Source organism: Teleopsis dalmanni, chromosome 1 (genome assembly GCF_002237135.1).
Source record: "Teleopsis dalmanni isolate 2A chromosome 1, ASM223713v2, whole genome shotgun sequence".
NCBI lineage: Eukaryota > Metazoa > Arthropoda > Insecta > Diptera > Diopsidae > Teleopsis > Teleopsis dalmanni.
The window spans coordinates 145,819,833-145,833,860 of record NC_051846.1 but is presented as its reverse complement, the minus strand read 5'-3'; the positions used below and the strand labels follow the sequence as shown (position 1 = coordinate 145,833,860).

At 26.9% G+C, this 14,028-nt stretch overlaps 1 protein-coding gene across 1 annotated transcript; it reads left to right on the top strand.

The window, feature by feature from the left end:
- Positions 1-34: 34 nt before the first annotated feature.
- LOC119669224 (innexin inx2) lies at positions 35-4,463 on the top strand. The gene has a single exon (XM_038079046.1). It carries the CDS (start codon positions 456-458, stop codon positions 1,557-1,559), a length of 1,104 nt encoding a protein of 367 aa, XP_037934974.1. The 5' UTR covers positions 35-455; the 3' UTR covers positions 1,560-4,463.
- Positions 4,464-14,028: the final 9,565 nt, after the last annotated feature.

The window sequence follows — 14,028 nt, the reverse complement described above, 5'->3', positions numbered from 1 at the left end:
GTGATTTTCCAAAGCAAACGCGAACCGAAATCAGCTAAAACAGTTTTAATTTTTTGTTCGAAGAGTGCGCTTTGTGCTGCGGTGCCAAAGCGTCTTGATTTGAAAGTGGAGTCATTTAAGACGGCTTGACTGTGACAAACAGCAAAATAGATCGATTCGGCGCGAGTGTTTGTTTATAAATGCTTATAGTTTTTTAAAATATTATAATTAATTATCTGAAATTATTAACTTTTAAACAAAATAGTGCTTTAAGAAATTAAGCACGCTATGTCCAATAAGTGATCGATTTAATTAAATAAAAGTGGCGCGTTTACTTTTTAATAATTTGTATGGTTTTTTACAAAATTCGTATGTAAAGCGTACCTTTCCGAAAAACAAAATACCGAACTGTAAATATTCAATAATTTTAAAAATAAGTGCATTTTAAACAGAAGTAATAAGAAAACACTGCCAAAATGTTTGATGTATTCGGCTCCGTTAAGGGGCTTCTGAAAATCGATCAGGTCTGCATCGATAATAATGTCTTTCGCATGCATTACAAAGCTACTGTAATCATATTGATTGCATTCTCTCTACTGGTCACTTCTCGTCAGTATATTGGTGATCCAATTGATTGTATCGTGGATGAAATTCCTTTGGGTGTTATGGATACCTATTGCTGGATTTACTCGACATTTACGGTGCCAGAACGTTTGACTGGTGTCACTGGACGCGATGTTGCACAGCCAGGTGTGGGACCGCATAGAGAAGGGGTGGATGAAGTGAAATATCATAAGTACTATCAGTGGGTTTGTTTTGTATTATTCTTCCAAGCCATACTATTTTATGTACCACGTTACTTGTGGAAATCGTGGGAAGGTGGTCGTCTTAAGATGTTGGTTATGGATCTCAATAGCCCAATTGTGAATGAGGAATGTAAAAACGATCGCAAAAAAATATTAGTCGATTACTTTGTGGACAATTTGAAACGACACAATTTTTATGCATTCCGTTTTTTCGTTTGTGAAGCTATGAATTTTGCTAATGTTATTGGACAAATATTCTTCGTGGACTTCTTCTTGGATGGCGAATTCTCTACATATGGTAGCGATGTATTGAAATTCACCGAAATGGAACCTGATGAACGTATTGATCCCATGGCAAGAGTCTTTCCAAAAGTAACAAAATGCACCTTCCACAAATACGGTCCTTCTGGCTCGGTGCAGAAATTCGATGGTCTTTGCGTGTTGCCATTGAATATTGTCAACGAGAAAATCTACGTGTTCCTGTGGTTCTGGTTCATCATTTTAAGTATTTTGTCCGGAATTTCCTTAGTGTACCGTGTTGCTGTCGTGATGGGTCCAAAATTGCGTCATTTGCTATTACGTGCACGTTCACGCTTGGCAGAAAGTGAAGAAGTCGAATCGGTATCGAATCAGTGTAATATTGGTGATTGGTTTTTGCTTTACCAATTGGGTAAAAATATTGATCCATTAATTTATAAAGAAGTGATATCAGATTTGTCGCGTGAGTTAGGTGGTACTAAACATAGTGGACAAAAAGAACGTTTTGATGCTTAGGGGGGGATGCATATAAAATAAGTTAAGTTGAAAGTTAATAGATGAAAATGGGGAAAGAGGAAGTTTAAGATGAAGTGTTATTTCTTTAGAGTATTATGAAATTAAAATCATATTATGTTTAGTAAAGGTTTTTTGAATGAATTTTTATATAAAACAAAAATTTTTTTAGTTAAACGCATTTTTAGAGAAGCTGTAGTACAAAAATAGTAAAAAATAGTGAAAAAATGTTCAAAATGAATATAGAAGTAAATATTTTTAAACTAATAGAACTCAACAGAAATGAAAACAGTAACAAATTAATTAAACTCAATACTTGAGCAGTGCACAACAAGCCAACCAACACATTTACGCAGTATTCCCCCCGGTATTACGCAAAATTTCGAATATTTTTACTTCTTTTTATTTTGAATATTTGGCGTAACTCCAGTGAGCAAATTTATCAGTAGCAGCAGCTGTATCCGGTTTTGAGTGATTGAGTAAGAGAACGAGTGAGTTTTGTTACAATCTTTAGGGCTCTTTGCGCTCCCACTCTCTGCATGTTTTTCTCTCCTGCTGCTTGTTTAAAAGCAGCGTTGCATTTTATGTAGTACTGCTCCAGTACTTTTCAATATATTTTAAATTAAAACCAATATGGCTGCGCATGCATTTTATCTCGCTGCCTAAGTGCAACACCAACAATTACATACATAATAATGATGCAATGTTTTTGTTGCAGCTGCATGCAACCTGAATTACACCTATTTTCAGCATTTATCCCCTATATCATCACAGCGTACATATGTATGTATATTATATATATTATGTACGCTGATTCATAGTAGTCAGCATAGTCAACGTCAGATAAATGTGCAAAGCATTTTGGCTTCTTACTTTGCGCTTAGCGATTTGAGTTTCTTGCTGTGTAAGCTGTTTCCAAGTGAAATTGGTAACTCGAACTTTATATATTTTGTTAAACTGGTTAAACAGGCTTAAATTTTTGTCGTTTGATGTACACACAATGCAGCAAGTTCAAGACTCGGCGAGCCAAAGAAGATGCTACACAGATTTTATTGGTCTTTGCTCTTGTTTTATTTGCTCGCAATAATTGCCAAGTATAGATTTTTTGAGTGTATGATTGTTTAAAAATGTTGTAGCCAAGAATGAAATACAAGTTGATGTTGGCTACCTGTGTTGAAACAACAGGTACTAAGGCAGACTAAGGCAGGGAAGCATTTATAGTTTAGGGATTAATTTGAAAAGGAAAAAAATGCTGCTTTGTTCTGTAAGAAATTTTGACAGTTTTATGTGAGAACTAAAATATATGAACTTTAAATTCAGGTAGTACCAATATGAATAGGATTAGTTTCCTCTTCGCACACTCAAAAAAAAAATTTTTTAGGTAGCACATAGATCTCATATTAGTTAAACAATTAACTTGGTTATTTTGAGCAAAAGTATTGAGGAATTTTCGAAGTTTTGCAGTTTTGAGCTTTATTAGTTTAAAAATATAAGTAATACTACATGCTTCTAGGAAAAAAAGTACAATTTTTAGAAAACTAAAAACTAAAAACTAAAAAGACAACGAAAAGACATAGGTCATACTCCTAAAGTTTAGAACGGTTTAAAGTGTACCAATTTTAAGCACAAGAACTGTTATAAGTTTTTGTGAGAATGTCACTTTAATTTGTTCTAAACTTTCAGTTACTTTATTTAATATATACTAAATTAATAAAAAAAAAATATTAAACAGTTAATTACTTGAAATTATATTAAAACAACTAAAAACGATCATTCCTAAAGGGCAATATTTTTGGGCTCTAGAAATATTAAAAAAAAAAATAACTTATTTGCATATTTTGCCTGCCATATACCTATTAAATAATATAGCATAGCCTTAAAAATCCGCACATGCATTAACTCAACAACGTTACATTCACATAATAATTATGTTCATATTATTTACATACATATATACACATGTATGTATGTATATATATGTATGTATGTTCTGAACTTTAACTAAAATACTACAAAATTAGTTTTCCGTGTTAAGTAAAGCAGCATTTAACTTTTTTGAATATTTTTTGAATAAAAAGAGTAGTTGCAATATTTCCGTCTGACGCTGTTATCTTATCGCACACTGTAAAGGAGAACTTAAAATAAAACAAGCAAATTTTTGAAATTTTGAAATCATTATAATTTTTTTCTTTTCCTTTTGAACAAAGTATATGGCACTAAAAAACATATTTGATTAAAATTTTAATTTAAAATGATGTGCTAACGTCGAAAGTCTAACATCAAACACCACAAAAACAAAAACAAAAACAATAACAAAAACCAAAAAATCAAGTACACGTACAATTAAACTGTTATATGTGCTGTTAAATATATCATTGACAACAGTTTGCACGTAAATGATCTTGATAAAGTGTTATAATTTTTATTGTACGAGTATACACTTTTGTTGATGCCAAAATTATTAAGTAATAAATTCAAAATTAAAAAATAAAAACAAAAAACAAAAAGCAAACAATCGTCTCAACTGCGGCAAATTAGTGTGCGGTCAAATATTAAATTGACAACAATAAAAGAGTAACAGTATAACAGTAACATATATTTGACATTATATTCTCTGCTAGTTGCAAACATAATAAGCTACAAAAAAGTCCGCACTTTATTACTGTAATTTATGTGCTATTTGTCTCATTTATGTTGTTTTTGTTTTTGTTTTTGTTGTTATTGTTGTTGTTGTTGCAAGCTAAGCTCATTCACTTATGCGTAGGTGAGCGGCGTGTGTGCTTATTTCCTTCTAATTACAATAAGTGAGTATAGTAGCAGCACACAGTATAGTTTATTGTGCTAAATAAAATTAATTTTACTCTCAATTAGTGATGATGTAGTAAACATACATATATGACAACAAAAGAAAAAAAAAAATAAATAAAATCATTAGCACACACGCACATGCATTTTTAAGTGGGATATAGAAATATAAATGAATTCTTATAAAAATCGCATTAAATCTGTTAAATTACATCAAGTTTTTGCATTAACTGCTAATTAAAAGTGCTAAGTGAAAATGACAAACTTTACATGTTAGTAAGTTCTTTTGTTTACATGTTAACCCAATTAGTTTGCAGTAAAGTAGCCATTTAACATAAGCGCCAATTTTTACATTGCTTTCTGATTTGACTTTTAATCGTTCTGTTAAAGTAAAATGCATATGTGCAAGCGATTATGCAAATAATTAGAGATTAATGTTAACGAAGCTGTATTGCAAATGGCGTTCAATTAAGCACAACGTTGATTAAAAGTAAGTATTAAATTATGCGAATAAATGAATGAATATCTATTAAAATTTTAATTATAGTACTATTAAGTATATTGCATAATTAATTGTGTAATTATAAAAATATTATTATGTACATGTATTCAGCTTATTGTTTATATTAATTCACTTTTTTATACAGTGCATTATTTTTCTATTTGGCAACTGCATGCAATATCTTTCAATGAATTTTATTCAAATGATAATATTCAGCTATACATTAATTTAAGTTATTTTTCTGCATATATACAAATGTAATTTACTTAATTTAGATATATTTTGATACACAATTACGTATAGCACCCGCGCCATTAGATAATTTAATAATAATTATAAAATAATTAAATAAATAACTTCAATATTCCAACTTCCTATTATAAAGTCATAATAGTATTTTTTAGTTTTATGCTATTAATTACTAAATACCTAACAAATAAGCAAATTAGAGTAAAAATTATTCATAATGTATTGAATTCAATTTAACCAATACCAGAGAAGCTAATTTAATACTAAATTTATCTAAAACTAAAATCAGAAAACATAATTTTTTGAAATTAAATTAAACTTCAACTTCAAAAACATTGATTTTTAAAATAAAATTAAATTAACACTAGAGAGACTAATCGCATACCTACAAAAATATTAATTTTGCTATGTATTAGCAACACATTTGAAAATTTATTCAATATATTCAGTACCAATTCGGCACTTAAACATCGATTTGGTACTAAAATGACATTTCTTTAAATTTTAAATGAATTTCTAATGCACAATAAGAGCTAGTCTTTAGTAACTTAAGAGTTACTTAGATTAAGTACGTGTTTGTAGTGTAGCCCTTATACTTATATAAAATATGGAATATCTATTCTAGCATCACTTAATAAACTGATTTATTTCTGTATCCAATCCTAGTTGTACAAGCGACCTATATTTATTTTTTTATATAATAAATAGCAATGAAAGTCCTAGGTTGTTTTTTATGATTATCAAATATGTTTATATTAGTCATAATATATTAAGTTTTTTTTCTCAGACTCTGTTAATAATGAAGTTACTTTTAAAAAACAAATTTTAAAGCTTTCTTCAACTTACTATAGCCGTTCCCTTAAAATTTGTTATATAGTAGAATATAACTAAATTTACATATATATTATCACTTATTAAAAATTATCTAAATTAATTCTTGAAGCACCTCAATAAATCTAGAACAAATTTTGGTTTAAAACCAATATGATTTAATATTTTAAATAATCTATTTTTGATCTATTTTAATATAAAGCATAATAAAAATAAATATCCTGATTGACAGTCGCTATTCAAGTTCTTAAAGGTTACTGTTTTTTAATACGAAAATTTTTGTAAGGGAATGACATATCCTTACTCAATAAAAATATTATTTGAAACTCCTTTTTTTCTTAAATTCCAAAATAGCTGCCCAGTCAAAATATATCTAAAAATTTCCAATGTTTCTATACATCAAAATTATTTATCATCTATTTATATTTTTATTATATGATCAGCAAAGTAAAAAATAATTAATTAAAAAGACTACTTTCAATTTTAAAATTTGTAAAGATTTTACGACATCTATTAATCGAACTATATATGGTCTATTGTAAAGATCATAACCTCATGATTAAAAACTATAAAACTCCATTTGTTCGGCATGTTCTAGAATATAGAGAATGTTTCCACTTTACTTTTCTTAGATATATTCCACTTATAGTTCTAAGAATTTTATCCATTGAATTATTTTTGCTACAAAAGAGGATCTACTAATTTAGTCTGATAATGAATTCGCAAAGGGCCTCTTCTCTTTTATTAGTTCCAGTTGAAAATGTTATATTCAAGGATGGAAATGTAAAAAATAAATTTTTACTAATTATATATTTATGTTTAAATCTATTGAGTTGAAATGAAATATTTGTCTTTATATTTATTAAATACTCCTTGATTTTTTCTTTGGCTTTTTGCAGTAATCAGTAATTTGAGGATGAGATATCTAGTCGCAATCTGCTTAATTGGTTTAGTTTGCTGTATTCTAGGTAGAAAGATAGTAGGAAAGATGTTTAACTGTATTCCATATTAGGCGATCAGGATAAGACTTCTAGTCACGATTTACTTGATTCATCTAATTTGCTATATTCTAGATAGGACAATGGTTGGGTTAAAAGTGTTAAACCTTTTGCTAAACTGAAATTTCTTATATTGACTTTATTAAACAGGTAAACAGTTGCCTTTTGTTCAATTATGGATCTTATTAACTGGTTATGTTTCATATTATCATTCTGTATTAGACAATTATCAGTTTCCTTCAGAATATGAAATTAATTAACTTGATCAGTATGAAAAATTAAAAAAAATACTTAAAATTTTTTTAAATACTTATACCTTTTTTCGGAAAAAGCATATTTTTCAAAAAAATCAAACTTTTAGTACATTATCCTAAAAATTCAATTAAAATTGAAATTTATTAGTTTTGTGATTGCAATAAACTAAGATTACAGCTATAAAAAATAAATTAAAATTTTAATGACTGCCCACAGACATTAATTGCTAATACTACATAACTAATTGCAATATAAAGTATATAATGAATATAAAATTAGCTTGTTAGTATTCTATCTTAACTTTCTAACTAAATTGTTCCATTACATTGATTGTATACTATCACAAGTAATTTTAGCGACTGTAGTCCTGTATTATTTTAGTGACCCAGTTAATATCATATAACATAAAAAAGTCACGAACGTAGTAATCTACAGCTTATATTCATATCTGTAGTGCATATATTGTGGATCACAACTAAAGATAGTACTAAGTGAAACTATAACTCACAGTTTTGATTCTAGGAACGGCTATAGCATTTATAGAACTATGGTATACAGTACAGGTAGAGAGTACAATAATTGCTAGAAAGTGCGTGACGTATATTTTTGTTGACGAAGTAATCATTCAATAATACAGTTCTATGATGTTATTTTCAAAACTAATTCTAAAAAATTTTCTTTTGTTCTATTTAACTTAATCATCACTATATATAATACACATTCTTTAACATCTTTCTAATAAAAATTTGCTATTAAATCGATCATATATTTCGATTATATATGAAAATAAACTACTACTAGAGACTGAAAAAATATTATATATAAGAATGTTCTTTTATATTATAAAAAATAATTTATTATTATTATTATTACTACAATTAGTATGTATTTCTTATTTTTCATATATATTATAAAATTATATATTATAAAATTTTGACTTACATAAAATTTTTTTATTTTTCATTTTAGGTGCATTTACCTTTGTTCCCACCAATTGAAATATAATTATCAAATTAATTGTATATGAAAAGAGAAAATGATATTTAACTTTATACTGATTTTAAAATTTTTTTTATATTGCAATTATATACAAGAATTTATATTTAAAATAAAAAATGCGAAGTCTACAAAAAATTGTAAAATACTAAAAACAAAACGCACAAAAGTTAACATTTTAAAATTATATATATAAAGGTTATGTATAAAATTTTTTTATACATAAAAACTATATTTACAAATTATACACAATAAAAAATTTATAAAAAGTTATAAAGCGTTTAATGTTAAAAATTTAATTATTTATCGACAGCAAGCAATTTTTATAAATTTATTAAAATAAAAATCATAAAAATCATTTTTGGCCAATCTATACAAATGCAAAACAATATTTACACGAACGATTTATATATACATCTATCTATATTTTTATATGATAATATTAAATTATGAAATATATATACAAATTTATAAATATTTTGAATTTTATATTTTATAAATTGTTTCTATATAAGAATTTATATAAAATGAAACTAAAAATAAAAATGAATTAATAATTATTGAATAAGAGTTGTGATCATTGAATAAGCAATTTATAATTATTATAATTTTAGCAATTAAATTTTAGCTATTTAATTAATATAATTTATATTTATAAAAATAAATTTTTTTTCTCTAAAAATAATATAAATTTTGTGTTTTAAGCAAAACAAACTCGTAAAGCTGCTTTTAATTTTTAATTTCTAATTTTTACTTCACACATTTCTGTGTTTCTAATGTTTAAGATAATCTAATTTAAATATTTTCTAGCATTTATATTTATCATTTAATATATATACACATATATATTAAAGTTAGCGCAAATTTTCACTTTTTTAATTATTTAAAAATATACAGTTTTATTTCTAGAATTTATAAGAAATTTTTTTATTTTTATTAATTTAAGACAAAAAACATTATAAATTAATTTAAAGACTCAAAAGCAATCAACATTTTACATTTTATTAATTAAGAGAGTATATAATAATTTACTACTTATAATTAATTTTACTTTTAAAATCGTAAATTTGCAATTAAGTGAGAAAGCGAAATATAATTCCTGACAACTTGTTTGTAATATGTTTATAGATATTTTATCTTTAGAATACTGTAAGCATCGAACATAGTTAAGATAATTGAAAGACGAACATTTGAATAAAAAGAACAACTAAATTTCATTAAAATAATTGTGTTTCATTTACTTATTGTTTTAAGATTTTTTTAAAATAAGTTGAAGACAATGGAGAGTATTACATCGAAATTTTACATTTAGACAAACATACACACCAATATATTCGAAACACGAAGTATCTTCTGTGAAGTACATTTTGGAGCCAAAAAATTAATTATTTAAAAATAAAAATTACATTTAAAGAAATGTCAGATATTCAATTATGAAGTAAGTATTCCACAAAAACTTCAATAAATTTTTTTCAGGGATTTTTTATTTATATATGTGGTATATTAAAATGTTCTAACATATACTCGTATTGTGGTGATTTATTATTTAAAAAATAATACTTTACAAAATTCACTTTCAAATTAATTTCACGTGTCGAAAATGCACGATAATCATTTCATAAAAAAAAATAAATATCATTTTATTTGAGTAATAAAAATTATTTATCACAAACTACAGTAAAAGCCAGACTTTAAGATAAATTATACCCGCCTTAACTGTAAACAAATTTATTATCTTTTTTTGTTGGTCTGAAATTTTAATCGTCTTCATTTAATCGTTTCGTTTTTTTAGAACCACACAACCTACACTAAATAAAAATAAATAAAACGATATGAGACCGATTCATCATGATTCAAAGCATTATAGATATGTGATATCTTCTCGACTTTCCGACTTTCTGACTTTCTGAAAAAGTTAAGCATAGCCACGCGTATGTAATCGTAGTATCCCAAAATGTGCCTCCGTCTTTAAGCTGAAATGTATCTACGTATCTACACCGATGTCTGTGCAGTATTACTTGCTTTATGTCAACTTTTTACATTTTATAATTATTTATGTTTAATTTAACTTTTATTTGCTTTTTTTTATTACGTTTATGAGCCAACAAACAAACAAACAAACGATGACAAAAATTTTTAAACAAATATTAAATCGCATAAACATTTGAACATTTTCCATTAGCAAAGTGTAGTGAACTTTAGTTTAAGATTTTTTTTTTTTGTGGCTTCTTTATAAAATGTATCTGAAGAGTACCCGCATTTGTTGTCAACACAGATGAACGCTCGAATATTGATAAAAAAAACTTCACCCAATTTTTGTACTCGCAAGAAATTCTGTGGAATTCTTGGTTCTTGGCTCTGTTTTGTTGGAGTTTGTTTGCTAACAGAACATTCGTTCTAATTTTTCCTTGGAAAGAAAGTAATCTCTTCTAAATGGTTTTAACTTTTGTTTATTTAGAAAATAGTTATGTTATTTATAATATGTCATAAAACATTTGTTCATAAACCGAAGTGTTGTTCTACCAACCAAGTGTTAAACTATTTAATTCAGTCCAATTAAAAAAAAATAAATAAATTTTTTGTTGTTGTGCGTGTTAAGATTTATTAGTAATTTAAACTATAAACAATTTATTAGGAATCGAAATCTTTCTTATCTATAAACAATATAAACTAAAGCCTGATACTGTTCCAGTATCGTTTTAAACACCATTGACGACAATAAATTTGTGGTTCTCCTATTATTACGAATTTACTATCAAATAATGGACGACATGTCCAAAAGCTTTATTAAGTTTTTTATTAACTTTTATTTTTTTTTATTTTTTTATTTATTTTTCATTATTTCACAAAAATTTGAAAGTAATTGGTTATCAATCTTTTCTATATTGCACTCTTTCAACTATATAATTTTCATTACTCAACTATAAGGTTTGGAACTAGTTTAAATTATATAAAATTCTGATAAATCATAATCATTTCCAGTTGTCAATAATTACGAGTATTGTACATAACTTAATCTCGTCCTCAATATTCCCTGTTCTGTCCCTTATATCATAATTTATATAGCATTCTATTTTCCTTAAGAATATACGAAATCAGTTTCGTACTTTGAAGGTACCACCTGAGTAATGTATCTTGACTAAAGTGGTAGTTTTTTATTTATAATATACAACTTTATATTGACAAGATAAATTCATATTTGGAATATCTTTAGAAAGTGAAGAATTAAAGTAATAGGTTAGACAAAAGACTATTCTGATTAAAGGATGAAAACATTAAAACCGAAGAAAAATAAAAGTTAATACTTAACTTTTGACAAAAAATAAACTTGGTAGGAGAACATAAAGGTTAAAATAATAGTTTACAATATTACTCTAAATGCTCTCAAACTATTAATATATCATATAGCAAGTTAGGCGTGAAAAATAAAACTCCGCTTTATAGATCCAAAATACTTTATGGTCACGTGTGTTATGGCAAAAATTTTTTTTCTTTTTTGTGAAAAGATGGAATGCTTTATGCACCATCAATGGTGTGCCCGGCTCTCTAACATTAATATGTAGTATACGGACTAAAACACTCCTCTTCAGCGAGACTTATTTTCCCTCGGAACTGCTATCGCATTACTTCGAGTAGAGTCTCTTTTATGTTGACATTTCAAGCCATGCCCTTGTGATTTTCAATCTACGTACAGACCTTCACTTTTTCACTGCACTTTCTTGGTGTCTGCACTATTTATAATTCTAGTTTCTGGTTGTCCTTTCTAGGTCTCATTTCTTTGTTTTGAGGACTTGAATCACATATGACGCTATCATTCGCCAGCTCTCTGGGTTCACTCTCATCTTTTCCATTATATTTTCGTGATTTATTGGTTCAATCTGTGCTATTATTTTTTCTCTAAATGTAAACCACCTATTACAGTCTTATGGCAATATGACTTCATGCACCATTAGAAAAATTTAAACCTACCAGAATATTATTTTTAGGCGAACGTGTATGTTTAACATATCCTGGTATATCAGAAATGAAGAAATGCATCAGAAATAGAGCACCTGAAATTATTTAATGTTTGCTTCGTGACTGTATGGCATTTGCCTCTCTTTTAATAAAGATCCAATTGATGTATCGTAATGCTTAGATGTTTTCGAAATGAGACCAACACAACCAATTCACATCAAGACAAAAAACGAAGTTAAAATCACTGTAAATAGAGTTTTTTTAATATTTGATAGTAAATTGTCACATCACACTATTATTTCCTGGACACATACTAATTCTTACATCAGTATATTTTAGACCAATTTAACATACATTAACTTAATTAGTTTTTTTAATAAAATTAAAATGAATGAATAAGTATAAGAAAAAAAATTTAAATAGTAAGATACGTCACTAATTTTCATCCAGATTAGAATGAAAGTTGGTTTCAAAAAGAAAGTATCGGTTCTATTATTTTATAGAATCATTGTAACTGGCGCCCACTAGCTGTGGCTCTATAGGAGGTTATTCGAAGATAAAAAGTTACACATCCTGCATATATCTCCCATTCAGGCAATATTTATTTAAATGGTCATAAATTAATATGATAGATCTAAAATAGATAGATCTTAAAATGTATTTAGCGGATTTAATGCGTTACGTTAATTTGAGTTAACATCTCAGATAGTTTTTTTTATGAAACAATTTCATGCTTATTGCTTATTACCAAAACAAAAAAATAAACAAATTAATCATGTTGACTATGTAAACTAGACCTAAAGAAATGTCGACTCTAAATTGATAAGATAAAATAGAACTATGTGAAAGCAAACATTTGACAAAAGATCGAGTCACGATTTTGCGAATAAAAAATAAGTATTCAAAGACATACTACAACTATAGTCAGCATAAACAGCACAATACACTACCTGAATCGCAATGTATGTCATAATATTCATCACTTAATTAATAATCATCTTAAAACTAAAATATAACTTAATGGGATTATTGACCGGTCACGGTAGATTGAGTAATCACCCAACTACGTTAAGAATTCAATCCAACTCAGACTGCAGATATTGTAGAGAGAAGAGAGAAACTGCATACCATGTGCTTGTGGAGTGCTCGGCAGAAGGTATTTCATGGCTCTTAAGGATTCAAGATTCTGAAAGGTAGGCTCTTTACTATCTTTCATTGAAGAAATCAGACTTGAAGAAACATTCTAATCCATCTAAGGGGCACAATAGATATTTTAGGTCACAGTTCACTACCACTTTTCACAATAATAATAATAATAATATTTAACTGCAAATATTATTTCAAAGCGTAATAGTTAGATAAATAAAATGATTTCATGAAATATATGTACCATTTCTATTAATATAATAATGCATCAGTTTGTTACTCTTCTCATAAGAACTGTGAAATAATTTGTTCAACTACTGATTTCTGAATTAATACCGTCTAATAATCTTACTTGCAAATATTGTATATATATGTAATATTTTTAATAAAAGCTCAATTATGTATCATTTATGTATCATTAACCATTTAAATATTAAATAAATATTAAATGAAAATCTTTTATTCTGCTAACTATTATTTCATTTTTTTCTAATTCATTCAAATATTTTTTTAGTTATTTATTTTAAACGTATCTTGTATGCTGACCACCCAATTTCAGACTTTTAGTCATCTTAATATTTTTCCGAAATTCCATTTAAAAACAGTGGGGAGCTTCGGCAATTCCCACGCATTATTCAAAAAACCTATTCAACCATTAAGTCGTGATTTAATAGTCTTTATTTCACTCTTTAACACGCCTTTCAACAAATTTGGTAAGTTTATGGTGCAATTC